Genomic DNA, 18,197 nt, shown 5'->3' with positions numbered 1-18,197 from the left:
ACATCTTTTCTTTCTTTAGACAGGTCTGGACACGTGAATTTTGGGTTTTGGATTTTGAATTTTAACTTTGGATACGAGATTTTGGCAAGTAAATCAGATTTTTTTCTTTATTTTTTTTTAACAAACTTTGCTAACAGTTCGTTTCTTAGGCAATTTTTCAGATTTTTGGATGTGTGGGATAGATTTTGATAGGGAGGTTTTTTGTTAAATGATTTCTTTACGAAACATTTACTAACATTTTGTTTTTTTTTCTTTTTTATTTTAAGATTCGATGAGGTAGGTACCTTTGGAACATCGTAAAGTTATGTGAGAGTTGATTTAAGTCAAGTCAACCTGTTGATTGTATTGAAGATAAGTACTGTCATTCAAGATCAAGACCAAATTCAATAATCTATCTTTGACATATCAAGTATGACCAGGACCCAGAAATATATATAAAAGGGTCAGGTTTGAGTTTGCGTATTTTGAACTAAAAAAATCATGAAAATCTTTCCTTTTTTAGATGATTTTTGATAATTCCAGTCAGAATTTTATTTCCCATTATAGTAACCGACTGACATTATCATAATTCCGGCCCTGAAAAAATGCGTACAGCTCATAGTAAAAAATTTTTTTCATCACCTGACCCCTATATATATATTTCTGGGTCCTGTATGACCTGAGTAATGGTCTGACACATTAAGTGCATAGGATTTTGGTGAGAAATTGGCTGATTTGTTCTCTTAATGAAATGTTTTCTAACATTTTGTACTTTCTATATTTTTATATGGTTGTCTTTAGATTTCTTTGATGTGCAAGAATTTGCTATTCTTTGAACTATTTATTTTAATGAAACATTCATTAATGTTTCAATTTTTTTCTTTTTAGATGTGGGATAGGTAAGTTTCAAAAAAAAAAAATCAAACTTTAAAAAATTGATTTTAACTTTTTTTTTGTAGGAACTTCAGCTACAACTCTGAATGGCTGAATCGGGTAAGTTTTTGAAAATAATTTGAGACTCTTAAAAAATGTTCTTATTAACACTTTTCTGCAATTATATAGGTCCTGGCTTTGAAATTTTGAAACTTTATCTTCTGCAGGACTTCGTTCTTTTTTCTTAGCTTAAATTCAGATTTCAGATCAATCAGGTGATACTATAGATTCCCACCTTGTTATGGTTGTGTCACCAGGGGCGCTATGTCAACGGAAATTTAGTACGTTGATCGCTTAAAAATCCGCGGCTATCCAATTATAACAAGAGGAAAAGGAAGCCCTATAAAAATGATTTGTGTAATAAACAGGCTAATTCTGTCTACATTTGTGTATATTCTGTGTAAAAATTCCTCAATTTGTGTGGTAGTTATGTAATTCTTAACATTATTAAAAAAGTTCGATTTAGTAAACTGTATTAAAAATGTGTAATTTGTTCAATTTGTGTAAAAAATATGTAATTTCTATGTAATTGTAAAAAATGAATGATTTAGTAAACTGTGTTAAAAATGTGTAATTTGTTCAACTTGTGTAAAAAATATGTAATTTCTATGTAATTGTAAAAAATGAGTTATATTACGTTATAATAGTATTAGATTTAGTAAACTGTGTTAAAAATGTGTAATTTGTTCAACTTGTATAAAAAATATGTAATTTTTATATAAAAACTGAGTTATATTATTACATAATTGTATTATTTGCTTCTTTATCAACTATATAATATTTATTATCCACTTTAATAAATCCAACACATCGTTCAACTGCAATAACATCTATAAAATCATAACCTGCAAATTTAGTAAAATATTTTAAACCAACTGAATCTGTTGATACTGATGCAGTCCAATTGATATAAGCGAGCATAGATTTCTCATTATTGAACTCATACATAAGGTAATATTCTATATTACCATAAAAAGGCCTTTTTTCAAATACAGGTGTACGTCTTTGATTATTTGAATATATGTCAACTTCCAAGTAAACCTAAAAAATAAAATAGTTAAATATTAATCATCATTTATAACAACAATTTTTGAGTAATTACTTACCAATACTGAGTAGTTAACACGTGCCCAAGTTTCATTTCGTCGTATCCAATTTGATCCTATATAGTAACCATTTCTTGTATATATATGTAATATATATAAATTAATATCATACTTTCTAATTCCTGCAATTCCGAAACAATAGGAGCAAGAAAAGAATTGAAATCTTTTGGTTCTTTAGGACCTGGTATAATTGCACCCATTAAAAAGTTGTCTTTTTTAACTCGAATTTCTGGAGCAAGGTTTGCATTAATAAATAACAAAATCCAGCAATCATCTGACTTCTGTCTAAATATTTGATAACCATCAACTGAAGCTAATAATGCTACATCACGTTCATCCTGAAAATGTCCATTTTGTACCAGTTCTTTATAATGATCTCCATCAAAAACATCACCTATTTGAATATTACATTTATATAATTTTTGTGAAGTATAATTGGTTCTATAACGTAATTCTTTAGCACGATCATAATTTCTATATTGAATAGTAAGGCGTTCAATAAGTGAAAAATATGAATATTGTTTACATGGTTTTTTATGTTGAAATCGTTCAGATCCACATACTGGACATTTGGTTAATTTCCTATAACTTTCTGTATAAGCACAGCATGAATTAAGACACATATCTATCCAAATAGGTTCAATATGAACAATAGATTTCAATTGCTTTTTAACTGTATGTAAACTGATCGGATTACTATTAAATGCCATCATAGTTTCTTGAAATGCTTCATCTGTTAAATTGTGCTCAATTTTGACTTTCAGAAATCTTAGTGCTGATAATAAATTTTCAGAAATATCATATTCTATCCATAAATAAATAAATTAATTTAATAGATAATAAAGTTTTATTACATGTTAAAATAAGTTGATAATATACCTTGTTGTAAAATATCAGTCACTGAACTTGAATCACTTGAAACTTCATCATAAGACATCATACTACTTGAACTGCTTAATAATTCATCAGATGAATTTTCAAAAGAATTATCCAAATCATAAATTACATGATCATTTTCTGAAGTAGTACCACTAAAATGATAAAAATTTTATTTAATAAAGTAAATAAATTGCAGTTATAATAATTATATAACTTAAAAAACCTTAAAGAATCTTCTATTGGTATTTGTATTTCTGTACTATTATCGGTATTATATTCATTATCTTCTAGTATTGACATTTGTGTTTCTGTACTACTACTAGTATTGGCATCGTCACTTGTTAATTCTGAATTAAGTGGCTTTGAATATTGATACCGATTTGCACGTTCAGTTTTCATATGTCTAGAACGAGTGTTTCTACTGACCCAAGCACCACCATAACCATTTTCAGCACATAAAGAACATCGACAATAAACTTGATTTGTATGATTATCAGATATCTCCATAATAATACTACTTTTTTTGGACTATTTATTCAAATTATTAATTATTAAAATTGTAACTTATAAAAAAGGTTTATATAAGATATTAAAGAATTGTAAATTTAAAGTTACATTGAAAAAAAAATTTATATGATTAATATTTTTTTTAATTAAGTATTTCATATATTAGAATTTGTTTGAACTTGATGTGATTTTATAATTATATAATAATTCATATACTATACTAAATTTGTCAAACAAACTATAAAATAGCTTATACTTTATACTATACTAAATTTGTCAAACAATATATTTACGAAAGTATAATATTAACTATAAAATAGCTTATACTTTATACTATATTAAATTTGTCAAACAATATATTTACGAAAATATATTTATTTTTCTTTCAAAATCTCTTAACAACTGAAATAAATACTTTTATTTTTTTTATTTTTAAAATATGGGAAAATACAAAAAACCTGCTATACAAAATAAAAAGAAACTTGTTGATGAAATAAGTGATCCTGAAATGGCTTATATGAAACGTCAACTAGAAATATTAAAAGCTGATAATGAACGGTTGCGAAAAGAACGACTTAAAAATGACCAAAACTCCAGTAAAACTTTAGCTTTAACTGTAGCAAGCATTGGTAAAAATTCTAAAGCTAAACATATTAATAACCATAAAAAATCAAATAAGGAGATTAGTGACTCTGAAACTAATATTTCAAATAATCAAAAAGTATACAAATATAACAAAACACGTAAAATTATTAATGTTTCAGAAAATTCTGAGACAGATGAGTTGACTTATAAGCAAATATTAAAGAAGCGCAAACATCGCAAAAACAAACAAGCAAATAAAGTAACAACTATATCTAGTGATTCTGAAACAAATAATGAACAAATATTATTAAAAAAATATAAAAAGAAAATAAATGATAATGAAAGTGATATTGAAGATATGTCAATTTCTCAAGTAAGGGTTTTTTTTTAATTTATAATTGCAAATATTAAACTAAACATTTTTTTTAAAGAAAACGAAGACACCAATTGCAAAACCAACTAATTTGAAATGGTATGATCTGCCAAAGCTATTGTCACTTGATAATAAAGTTTATGCATCGTATAGAGTAAGTTTAAGATATTATTTAATTATATCCAAATATTCTATGATGCATTGTTATAATATTATCATTATTATTTGAGAGTGCTATGCGTGAATTTATAGCAGAAAAATGGAATGGAAATACTCCAGAATATCGCAAGATAAGTATGACTAAAAAACGCTATTTGGTTGAAAAGGTATATCAGTTTAATGATATTATAATTGACATAACAATAACAATTAAGTAATAACAAATTATTTTAGTACAAATCAAATAATCCAGATTTTCCATTATCAATTGGTGATTGGGCTATTCAAATGATGATGCGTCGTGCTATTAATCAACAGCGTATGTTGATTAAACATAATTTTTTAAAGTTTATTACTTATTTATTTTATATTTTTAGGTAAAGTAGAAAGAAAAGTTACAAAGAATGTTAAGCATTCTCGTGTTATGAAAAGTAAAGTGATGGTAGCTAAGACTAATAAATCTAATAAAATTCATGGTATGTATATAATATATATTATTTGATTATTATTTATTAATTTATATATTAAATCTCCATTTAATTAAGATTCAGTATCAGAAGATGCCGATGCTACCAATGATGAAGATGCCAATATTAACAGTGATAATACTAATGATGATGATGTTGTTGACAATGATGAAGATGCCAATACTAATAATGATGAAGATGCCAATACTAATAATGATGAAGATGCCAATACTAACAATGATGAAGATTCCGATACTAATAATGATGAAGATGCCGATACTAATAATGATGAAGATGCAGATACTAATAATGATGAAGATGCCAATATTAACAATGGTGAAGATGCTGGTAATGTTGAAGACACTGATACTACTAATTATGAAGATGCAAATAGTGTAAACGATAATAAAAATACTAATTCAAATACTAATGACAATAAATGTAAAGGTAAGGTTTTATAATTTTATATTTTAAAAGTATGATTGCCGACCTGAATTAATTTTCTCCATTAAAAAAATAAAAAGACGATTCAAGATCCATTAATAAAAAATTGGATACCAAAAAGTCTAGAAGAATTTTAAAAATGCGGTATGTAAAAGATTATATAATAGTAAATTTTATAGAAATTTTATTAACTAATAATAATTTTATAGACAAGATATAGTTAATTCTAATAATTCCGAAATTCAAAAAAGTAAATATGGACGAAAGGTTAATAATAGCAAAAGGAGTATGCAAGAAGCAGATCAAGGCGAGGATACGCAAGAAAATCAAAAATCTAATAGACGATCTAAAAGAATAGCCAACAAGTTAGCTAATAGTAATACTTAATAAAAATACAGATTCAATATAAAATTGATATAATTATCACACATTTCATTATGTATAATAATAGTATAAATACAACGCAGATTTAATATAAAAATAACATAATTATTGCACATTTTATTATATATAATAATAACATAAATATAACACAGATTTAATACAAAATTAACATAATTATTCTGCATTTTTTATTAACACAAATTGGTGCATTTTCAGACATTTATAAGACAAAATATTATACATAATTTTGATACAAATTTAACACATTTTTTTTTTATAGGGAAGAAGATTGTTGGCATAAATCATCTTCAACATCATTCTACATGTCAGATTATAGTATATATGATAGAATTATTTTTAGAATTTAGACATAGACAATGTATTTGATGTATTTGTAAATTGTAATGTAATTTTATTATTAAAATTGCACAATAAATTTTACGATGAATTTATAGGTATTTTTTAATATGATCATATAATTTTTTCAAATTATTAGATTAATAATACATTATAATAAAAAATTAAAGAAATACTGCATTATAAAAATTTATCAAAAATTCATTAAATTCTTTATAGCATCTATATAGCTGATGTGAAGTAATGAGAAAGAAACTATATAGTCAAAACAAAAAATTGCCGCTAGCACTTGATCATATAGTCATGTGACAGTAACATGCAAGCGGTGCTAAAGTCGCCAAATCATAAGTTTCAGCAATGAAAATCATTATTTTTCATTTATTTCATTAAAAACAATTATTTTCTAATATTATTATTATATTAATAGTTATTTAATTATCTCCAGAAGATTCTTATTATAGGACAGCTATTCGTGCCAATAATCCTTTTTAAAAAGTGCTGCACGAAGGGCATTTTCTCCAATTTGGCCTGTACGTCAACATCCAATTTATCGCCTGATAGAAAATCGCAGACGAAGAATTATTGATAAAGTCTCATCCAAATATACGAGATTCTGGTATAATTGTAGAAAAAATAGTGTAGTTTCAAGATCATGCTTGTTTAATCGACGCCATGCAATTATGGAATATCAAACATATCGGGTTTATCTAAAAAAGCTTGATCTTCTTAATCGATCCAATGAGTACAAAACCAGTTTTGAAAGTCTAGATAGAGAGTTTAAATTAAGCGATCAGTTGAAAAATTTTAGTTATTTGGCAAAAGAAAATCACGAAAAGAATATATTATTGAAGTGTTTTACACTCCAGTTCCTCCATTTCGGCCATTCCAATAATAACTCAGCCAGAATCAATGACCCAAGAAAATGAATCAAAAATGACAAGAATGGAAATTTTATGAAATAAAATATCTTTAGAACAAGCTAGTGAAAGTGATTGCTATAAGTAGCGTGAAATAGCGTCTAAAAAGCGAAATGAACTGTTAAATATATTGCGGGAGGTACTAAATTTGCAAAGTGAAATGATATGCTTGATAATGTTTAAAATAAAGAAAAAATTATAGATTAATCGTATAATGGAATAATAAAAAATAGTTATTTTATTAAAAATTTAACGTTAATTAGTAAGCTAATTAGAACATCGGCACGTGAGGTCACGTGCTTAATTTAGTAGTTTCACAATACTTTATATAAAGTATTGTGAAACTATGATTTGCGTATTTTGCCGATCGATCCGATGATCCGTAAGCGTTTTTTCTCTTTAGATGGTGGGAACTTGGCTGCGGAGATTTTCCACTAGTAAAAAAATCTCTTGAATAATTGAAATATGTATAAAATAAATAAACTAAGAAAATTATTATTGTAAAAATACTAATAACCACTTTTATTTATACTTAATAATATGATACATTTTTTATTTTGATCGAAATAGCAAAATAATTTTGGTTACATATTTTTTGATTTAAATATTATAAAGAAATATTGGTTTCTTTCATTATAATTTAGAATTTCATTTCAACCTAGTATTTCTCTAAAAATAAGTGATACGGTATGTATTGCTTATCCATTTATTTTATATTTACTTGAATTTATTGACTAGTATACGTACGAAAAGGTTAAAGTTCCAATTTTATATGGAATATGGATATCGTATGGTATATTGAAGTGGCGTTAACACTGTAAATATTGCAAACAATAATTTATCATGTTGATTAGCATCATATACAGTCCCCGATAAATCGTCATTTTACGTTGAACTTTTCATCCTAATTTTTAAGCGAATTAATTGTCATTAGTTCCTCTAACTTTACGTATACTTTGCATATAATACGTAAATTTTTTTATTTAAAAAAAAAATATTTTTTTTATTTCAGATTAAATATCAACAGTTCAACACAAAATTTATATAATTAATAAATATAATAAAATAAACACGTTCGCTCAAAAAAAAAAATATATATATAATAAATAAATAAAATTATTACTTTTAACATTTGAATTATTTTCGAAATAAATAAAAAATAACCCCCGAAAAAAAAAACAGAAAAAAAGTGGAAAGAATCACTTTAGCTTATCTAACAACTAATCGAATTTCCTTAGTAAGAATTCTGAAATTCTGTATCTTGAGTATTATCAGAAACAGTTCTGCTTACTGAATTTGAAGCTGCATTATAAGCATTATAATCTGAATGTACTTGAGAAGTAGGTTGAATTGTAGTATCAATAAATTGTTGTTGAGCATAATTTTGTTGATAAACGGGTTGTTGGACTTGTTGCTGAATCAGTTGTCGAATCAAAGATTGAATATCATAATGATGTGGAAGCTGATGGTCAGGAATACGAGATAAATTAATGTTATTATTCAAAAGTCGCGCATTTTCTAATGGATGTAGTTCAGTATATGTAACGTAATAAATGCGTGTATCATTTTGTAAAGGAAAGTAAAATTCAAATGTATCGTTTTGAAGTGTGGGAGTCAAAGTATTAATAATGAAGGTATTAGGTATTCCTGAGTTGTTAATGGAAGTTTGTTGGTCATTGTTATTATTATTATGCAAAGGTGTGGAGCTATTTACAGTTTGATACGTTGATAAGTCAGAATAATCTTGAGATGTTTGGTTATTCGAATCCATTTTTCTTAAATAAATTTTTTAAATTTTATTTATTTTTTATTTTTGATATTTTATCAAGAGATTATATATACCAGGAAACAAGAATAAGAAAATAAGCCTAAGCTGATATAAAAGAGAGAATTTCACACCGGGGAGGGGAGGGTTTAAATAGTTAATGCAGTTGCACAAGAACAAGAACTTTTGTGCGTTCTTACGGATCGGCAAATACGCATCAACCAATTAATTTTTTTCATGTCGATCTCAATGTACGGATCAATTACATAATTTCTAATATAGGACAATTGAATAATGACCAACAAAAATAATTTTTTTAATTTAAAAACTAGCAGTAGCCCGTTGCTTCGCATTGGGTTGTATAAATTGATTGATCGTCATTTTTGATCACCCGTTTATCAAATTTAGATCTTTTGCTAAAGAAAGTGACTAAATTAATTTTGATGGAAAAAAGGGTTACAGTATGTGATATATCAGTTATAACTTTAAATGTAAAATGTAAAATTTAAATAATTTCTGGAAGTCTTGGCAATTAATGTATAATTTGACGCAGTTAAAATTTTTAATTTATGTTATTTTAATTTTGGGAGAAAATTGCAAAGGTATAATTCCGGCCAGAATTATACAAATTTCCTTTTCCTGCACATTAGTAATTAGAATGAATTTGCCGATCAAGTATCAGGCGCAAACACATTAATAGATCATATTAAATGTTACACAACATTAGTAATTAATATTTGTATAATCAGGTGTAGAGGCGCAGATGAATAACAATTCAAAGATTATTTATATAAGCTAATCTAAACGTTAGTCACACAAACATAATTATATAGATGATTAAAATCACATCACAATTTCCCTATTATTAAGGTCTGCTTGGGATTAATACAGAAGATTTATTATTGTACGTTATTTTAAAGACAAGATATTAAATGTAACATAATTTATATCAGATTGCTTTATCTCTTATTAGCACAAAGTTTAGTAAAAGAGAATTGTTCCAATACATTTTCAGAAAATATACAGGCGGAACTACTGTGGAAGGAAGTTAATAAACTAATATATAAAAAGAAATGTGAACAATAACGCGCAAAAATTTAGATTATCACTTCGGATATAGATACGGATAAAGACTGATTTTGATGAAAATTATGTTTACAAAGTTCAATATCCTTTTTTATAATAAATTTTATCTCATTTTTGGTATGGGAGTAATTCGTTAAATATTTTGCCGTATGATTATGAACATTCATTGTAAGAAAGAACATAGTAGCACAAAAAATAGGAGATGCTTACTAACCTTATTTGGAGAATAATTCAATCTAACATACCAACTCTTCATTGAGTGGTCCAATCATTTAATTCGATATTTTTATTATTATTCCGAACATAGTGAACACAGTAAATTTACTATGTGTCGACTGGGTTCATTAATAAATTTACAGGACGGGAAAAAATTATTAGTAATTTTTGTGTTTAAATATTTAACCTCAATTAGCCATAGAACAAAAAGGCGTAATCGAATATATAATTATGTACTCTAAATTAAGAAATCACATACGGTATATGATCGTTTCTTTTATTTCAAAGGGCTGAAGAAATCATATGTCGAGCGAACGGAAAACAATGCTCATCATTGATCTACCGTTAACAATTGTTTTCACCGCTGTATTACCGCTGTATTAAATATGAAATATATATTTTATATTTTCTTTTTTAAATCTGATTAAAAAAATTATATTTTATCTTGGCTCAAGAAGTAAATTAAGCCTGAATTAAAAACTTTAAGAATAAAATCTTTGTTATGATTATATCGGTATAACGGAATTCTTTATATGTCGTGTCGAAGATCCGCTATAAATATCGTTTTACGATCATTATAAAAATTTACCGACTATTTGTCATAAATACCGTATATTATTTAAAATGCCAGATAAAATTATTTTCAGTAAATATATACTTTAAATACTGTATGTCTCTTAAATATGATTTAAATTTTATCATGATTAATTAAAGGAGCGGAAACAGTAAAAGACAAAGCTATAATAATATTGAAGAAGAAAATTTAGTAATTTAACATCCCTATAAAAAATGGAAACTTAAAAAGAAATTTTTTAATAAATCTGAAGAATACATATATTTACGTGGATATCAATATACAAAAACAACAGATATTTACTCATTTGGAATTAATAAATTCCTTACGATGATATTCCTTATGATGAATTTTTAGTAAAGGACAGAGATTTCTAAAGATGTACCAAAATTATTTGCAGACTAGATTATAAGATGTTGGGTTGCTAAAATAGAAAAAAGTACATTATGGAAATAGCATAATGAAATAAAAATAATAAAAATAGTGAAAATAATCAAAATATTAAATTTATTTTCAAATAAATGAATAAAAAAATTTAATAACAGGTCAAATGAAGATAGGTCCAAACATATATAGTATAAATACATTGCTAGATGCTTAATGAATGAAATTTCAATATGATTATTGCGTAAAGATAACATCAATAGTTGTGTAATAAATGTAATAAATTAAATTTTATTAATTTACATACTGATCACGGTACAAATAATATATAACTATATGTATCAATAAAATAAGTATATATATATGGCAAGCCGAGCTGGACTAAACTATCAGGCATTGGGCGGTGAAAAATCAAGCATGGATTGACAAAATGTTACACCGTGCCTGACATTTTACCTGTTCATGCTTGATATTCATCTGTCCGTGCTTGATATTTATCTGTACGTGTTTGATATTTTTATCTGTTCATGCTTGATGTTTATCTATCACGTGCTTGATGTTTTATCTGTACGTGTGTTACTATCGATTTGCGTCGGGGTCACGTGATAGTAACAGAAATTTGTGTTACGTTTATCGTAAAATAAAATGAAATAAAGTATATATGTAAAATTAAGAGTTATATGTATGATTTTAAAGTGTATATTTATTCAATGTAAATAATAACTTAAAATAATCAAGCAATACAATAAATAAATGCTAATACATAATAAATTTCATAAATAATATCAGAATAAAATATTGCTGCCTCTGCCGGCGATCTGCAATATTACCGAATAAACTATACTAAAATTTAACACTAAATAAACCTTAATTATCCCCTATCCCCCACTGTTCGCCCGCTCTATATATATTATTCGAAATTCGGTATAAATTATACTATGTATAAGTTAAACTTCGTATAAATTATACCAAGTATAAATTACACTTAGTATAAACTATACAAAGTATAAGTTACACCATTACACTGCAGATCGCTGCTAATTTCTTGAACTTTCCATGTGGCGCAGATCTGCGTAACATCAGCCCCCCTAGAAAGGGTGAGCTCCTGCGAGCCCTGTATTAAGATCAGGGTTTCGGCTTCACGCAACTGGCGAGCAATCGGTAGTAATTGACCATAAAATTCGTCTTCCTCCATCTGGTCAAGGTGATGTGGTCGTATATAGGTTACTGCATACAAATTAGCCAATCCTCTCGCCTGGAACAATTCGTATACACGCTTAGCCGTCTTCTTAAATTCACTAGCGCCTTTATTGGTGCTGAATAACTCTCTTATTCGCCGGGCATCCTTCTTCCGCCATCCTCGTAGAGTTAGAACTTCCCTAAATAATAAAAGGTCTCTATTCTATGTAATGTTTTTCGCCTATGGAAGGAGGGTTGTTGCGTTAAATGTAATAATGTTTCTAATCGTTGTTCATCATCCTGTCCTACATAATCCGGTACAGGAATAGTTGTCACTCCTTCCTTTCGCAAATCCTCCACACATTTTTCCAAAACAGTTGCACAGTTCCCAATAAAATCGTATAGATGAATTTCCTGTATTCCAAAATTATTACTGAAAAGGATCCGGTCGGAATCAATCGTAAGAACATCATTAGGTCGCCTTTCATGAAACCAATGTTATAGAAAAATCTTTAATTGCTGGATAGTTTCCTTAGAATATGTCTCCATTTTTACGTCAAAATGACTTCATTCTGGCGTCCCTTTTATATTTTCCTATTTTTCTGGAAAATTGTAGAAGATTCATGTCGTATCCTGCATTGTTTGATTACCTAATCGTCGCTGTTCACTCTCCTTTCAAAATATGGAAGGAGATGATTTGCGTTTACTAATTTCTTACGTAAGCGACCATCCATTGTCCGCAGCTTATAGGTTCCATTCGGTCCTATATCGTGTATGTAGTAGGGTCCGTTCCACTTCGGATCCAATTTCCTGGCCTTAAAATTCTGAAGTAGCACTTTATCGCCGATTTGGTACCGATGTGGGTGAACTTTCTTCCCATATTGCTCAACTTGTTTTTCTTGGGATCGGTAAATATTTTGCTGCGCCTTGCGATGATCTTCTTCCAGTGGTCCAATTATCTGATATAGTCGCTTAAAATATGTTGCTGTAAGGTCTTCAACTTGTTCGGAACTATCAGGTTGACTAGAGATTTGTAATTCAATCGGTATAGTAGCCTCTCTCCCATACATCAAATAGAAAGGCTCGTAACGGGTCGTGTTCTGTCGCATGGTGCGATAGGCAAACAAGGCGGATGGGAGGTAGACGTCCCAATCCTGCTGATATTGGTCAGAATACTTGGCCAAAAGTTCGCACAAGGTCCGATTGAACCTTTCGACCAACCCGTTCGTCTGTGGATGGTAAGCAGTGGATAACCGATGTTTTACTCCCAGCCGATTACATAACGAATCCAGAAGTTCATTAACGAAATGAGTTCCTTGGTCGGTTAGGAGTTCCTTCGGGCAACCATGCCGACAAATGATATCGTCATAAAAAAACGGAACCACCGAAGCGGCCTTAGCGTCTGGAAGGGCACGAGCTTCCGGCCACTTCGTTAAGTATTCAGTGGCCACGACGATATACTGATTTCCGGTTCGCGTTATTGGTAACGGTCCCACAATATCCATTCCGATTCGATCGAAGGGTCTTCTTACCTTGATGGGATGTAACGGTTCCGATTTTATTGGCGATTTCCGTTTTTGACATATTTCACAGGTCTGCACATATTGTTTAATATCGTCTCCCATCTGCGGCCAATAGTACCTTTCACTAATGGTCCGATAGGTTTCGTTAAATCCAAAGTGTCCGGCTAACGAATCACTATGGAAATTATATAAAATCGGTTCCACCTCGCTAGGTCGAAGGACCCGTAAAGGTCTTTGAGGATTCCGATTATTTTTCTTGTATAAAATTCCGTTAATAGAACAATAGTGTCGAGCTTTGCTTTTGAAACTACGGATTTGTGTGGAATCCATCGTTTCCGGTAGAACGAGATCATTCAGATATTGTAATAGTTGGTAATATAGCGTAATATCCATGGTTGGGTTAGATCAAGCCGTAATCCGATAAGAGGTGTCGTCCAGAAATACAATCCTGGTAAAATTTTACGATTTCATCAATTCCTAATGTATTCGCGATAGACTGTCGACGTTCGTATGTTTCTTGCCGGCGCGGTGGATAATCTTGAAATCGTAGGGTTGGAGTTTCATGACCCAGCGGGCCAATCTTCCGGTAGGAGTTGCCGAGTTAAAAAGATAACACAATGCCGAATGATCCGTTATAAGAGTAAATCGCTTTCCATGTACGTAAGGGTGGAAGTGTCCAACGGCTCACACAACCGCTAAACACTCAAGTTCGGTAGCCGAATAATTCCTTTCGGCTTTGCTCAATGTCCTACTTGCATATGCGATGACTCGCTCGAATTCGTCTTCGTCCTTCTGAGCGAGGATAGCGCCCAATCCCAAAGTTGAAGCATCCGTCAATAAGATGAATTCTTCGTCAAACTTCGGGTATGCGAGAATAGGCGCTTGAACTAAATGCGTCTTCAATAAGTCAAATGACTGTTGTTGCGCCTCAGTCCATACAAAAGGACTGTCCTTTCTTAATAGCTTATTTAAGGGATTTGCGATCTTTGAGAAATCTTTGATAAATCGTCGATAATAAGACGCTAATCCCAAAAATCCACGCAATTGGGTGACGTTCCGAGGTATCGGAAAGTTTTCCACCTTTTCGATTTTCGTGGGATCGGTGCGTATTCCTTTGGAACTGATCACATATCCCAGAAACGATAGTTCTCTTTTTACGAAATAACATTTCTCGGGATTCAGTTTCAATCCGGCGTTCTTAAGTCGGTCGAATACATTCCTTAAATGTTCCAGATGTTTTTCGAACGTTGTTGAATATACGTTCAAATCGTCAAGGTACACCACCACGAAATCCCATAGTATCCCCTCCAATATCCCGTTCATCAATCGCTGGAAGGTTGCCGGTGCATTACACAAGCCGAACGGCATCACCAGGAATTGATAGGTACCATACTGGGTGATGAAAGCCGTTTTCTCTCTGTCCTTGGGATCAACTTCGACTTGCCAGTAGCCGCTGGCTAAGTCCAACGAAGTGTACCACGATACATGTCCTAAGGCGTCGAGCATATCGTCTATTCGTGGTAATGGATAAGAATCCTTTTTTGTGACTTGATTCAACTGACGATAGTCCACGCAGAATCGCATTTTCCCATTCTTTTTCCGAACCAAAACAACAGGAGATGCCCATGCGCTTTTGGATTTTTCGATGAGCCCTTGCTTCAGCATCTTTTGGATTTCTTCAACTATGAATTGTTGTTCAGTTCGGGACGTTCGGTACCACCGTTGTCGAATCGGTTTAGCATCTCCGGTGTTGATCGAGTGATACACTAAATCTGTCCGACCCAATTCCGCAGTTGTCCAAGCAAACAAATCCCGATACTGTTCAATCAACTTCTGAAATTCATTCCGTTGAGTTTCGGTTAGTTCTCCAATATTCGGTAGCTTTGATTCTCCCGCAAAGATATCGGTAATTTCATTATGTAAAAAGGGTAACGCAACACTCCGTTCCCTTATCTTTCCGATTTCTTGCCTCCCACAATAATAACATCCGATGGCCTGTTGCTCATGCAGAATCGCATCAACATCCTTCGGTGTAAATTCGACCGATTCGAGGTCTCGTGATCGTTGTTCCTTTGTAGGCGGTTCATTCTCTTCAGGCGTAACTATACTCATCGTGGTGACGATTTGTTCCGGGACGTTTTTCACTGCCGTATATAAAGTAAAATCATTTCGGCAGGTTTTACATCCTCTTGCTTTACCACATAGGCAAAGACTTTTGCCTTCATTTCCACAAATTTCTTTTCGAGCTTTTTCCGATTGGAACTTTCCGTCTAAATATCGGTAATAATTCCAATGGTAGAAGTTTCTTTGCAAATAAAACCCTTGATTGATGAGAACTAGATCCCCACTCGTCGTACTATTTTCTTTTTTCAGTCCGGACGATCTACGTTGCTTTAAAGTATCCGTACTGTCGCTTTCAAACTGATAGCAACAATAAACCTTTTCTTCTAATTCTTCCTCTTCGTATTCATCATCGGACTCTTCCTCCTCATCTCCATCATCATAGTCCTCTTCCTCTTCACTTTCAACTATCCTCGCCTCTTCCTCTTTTTGTTTTATCATTCGTTCGTGCGGCATCATCCGATATTCAACAGGGATTTCCACTTCTCAGCCTTGCCAAGTGAACAACAACGTCGATGCCTTATAGTTTAACTGGGCTTGCACTTTCGATAGCCAATCGTTACCTACTATGGCACTATAAGATTCGGTATCGATTACTACCACGTTGATAGGAACAGTAACGCCACCAACGGTTATCGGAAAATCCAGCACTTCACCCAATGGCCGTTTCTTTTCCCCGTTGACGTTTATCATCACAATAGCAGATGGTCGGTCTATCGCAATTCCCAAGTCATTCAACAGCTGACAGGTAACAATACTACCAGCTGCTCCTGTATCGACAATTAATGGGATTCTTTTCCCTTTTATCATGGCGTCGCAATACATTGCTGTCGTATTTTGTACGTCCTGATGAGCGAATTTAGCGCTTCTAGTCATTGGTTTCCGTAAACTTTTTCCAACGTCACTTCAGAGCTTTGGTGATATCTGAAATAGCTGTCCGAAGGTAATGTTCGCTCGTTGCTGTTGTAAATCGGCAACTATGTTGTACGGTGGTATGTGAGCAGCTATCGACGGCTGAACCTTCGGTGTTTTCTTTTTCCGCACCGTAGCCTTCTTCTTTTTAATTTCGGTAGCCTGTTCTTTCGCATCGACGGTCATCAGCTCTCCTTCGCCAACATTATTAGTCATTTGGATAGGAATCGGTATTGGTGCATACTGAGGATCTTCGCGAGCATTTTCCTCTTCGATTATTTCTTTATTCGGATATGGAGTACTTCGAGTCTTTGGTCTATTCCTTTGAGCAGGGTAGGCTTGGAACAAGGTTACATACGAGGGATTTTGAACGGGTTTCGCACCTTCACCCTCCAAAGGTGCACCTCCTAGTTTAAAGGCGCCGATTGTCCTTGCCCTCCCAATTGCTTCAACAGTCCTTGGAGCAAATTGGGATCAATATTTCCGGTTTGGTTGAAACCAGCCTTACCACCGGTAGTATTCTCCTTCTTTGGACATCGTCTGCTAATATGTCCAGGTTCCCCGCACGAGTAACATACTATTGGTGGTCTATCTGGAACCGATAGTTCTGGTCTCGCAGCAGGTGGTTTCCGATAACTACCAGACGGACGATTATCAATTTTCTTCTCAATTTCGGAAACTTGTTGCGCCAACACGGTAACTAATTTCGTCAATTCAGCCATCTCAGATTTGCCGGTTTGCGCATAATTCATTATCCGGGGTCTTCCAGAATTCATCGTCAATTCGCAGGCCTTTGCTCGATTAATGGCGTCGGTCAACGTTTGATCTCCAAAAGGTTTCACCGCCATGTATAATTCTGGCAACAAGCCAGACACGAACTTCCGGGCTTGTACATTATCCGGGTATGCAAATACCGGCGTGTTGATTCGCTGGTATAATTCCCTGATTGCTGACGCATATTGATCGACCGTTTCGCTCGGTTGTTGTTGCCGTTGGTCCAACTCGGTGGACCACATTTCAACCAATGCAGGTGTTCGGAATTGCTGCTTGAACACATGTTCAAATGTGTTATTATTCGCTGCTCCTCCCCACGCGTTTATAGTGTTGTTGACAACCGTTTGCCACCATACTGCGGCCGTTCCTTTCAGATAGGCGGGCACGACTTGCAATTTGCGTGCTGCATTCCATCCGTTTGCTGCGCATGCGTTATTGAACTCGTTTAACCATGTAATCGGGTCTTGGTTTCCGCCATAAAATGTCGGAACTGGTGCCGCTTGTACTTCCCAATTCAGCATTGCATTATTGTTAGCTGTTACCGCTGCGTTTAAATTATTTAACGCATTATTC

General features: G+C 31.8%; 2 protein-coding genes across 2 annotated transcripts; one reads left to right on the top strand and one right to left on the bottom strand.

Moving 5' to 3' along the window:
• Positions 1–3,843: 3,843 nt before the first annotated feature.
• Positions 3,844–5,819, top strand: OCT59_009780 (uncharacterized protein; the record flags this gene model as incomplete). The annotated part of the gene is made up of 8 exons (XM_066132598.1): positions 3,844–4,362; positions 4,421–4,516; positions 4,593–4,688; positions 4,756–4,840; positions 4,899–4,997; positions 5,067–5,435; positions 5,513–5,576; positions 5,642–5,819. 8 exons carry the CDS (start codon positions 3,844–3,846, stop codon positions 5,817–5,819), a joined length of 1,506 nt encoding a protein of 501 aa, XP_066000226.1.
• Positions 5,820–8,324: 2,505 nt separating this feature from the next.
• On the bottom strand, positions 8,325–8,861 carry OCT59_009779 (uncharacterized protein; the record flags this gene model as incomplete). Its single annotated transcript, XM_025329763.1, has 1 exon — positions 8,325–8,861. The coding sequence occupies one exon, from the start codon at positions 8,859–8,861 to the stop codon at positions 8,325–8,327; it is 537 nt and encodes a 178-aa protein (XP_025164295.1).
• Between the last annotated feature and the right edge of the window lie 9,336 nt (positions 8,862–18,197).

Source organism: Rhizophagus irregularis, chromosome 18 (assembly GCF_026210795.1).
Source record: "Rhizophagus irregularis chromosome 18, complete sequence".
In the NCBI taxonomy this organism is placed as follows: domain Eukaryota; kingdom Fungi; phylum Glomeromycota; class Glomeromycetes; order Glomerales; family Glomeraceae; genus Rhizophagus; species Rhizophagus irregularis.
The sequence above is the reverse complement of the archived record's forward strand: the minus strand, read 5'-3'. Positions and strand labels throughout refer to the sequence as shown.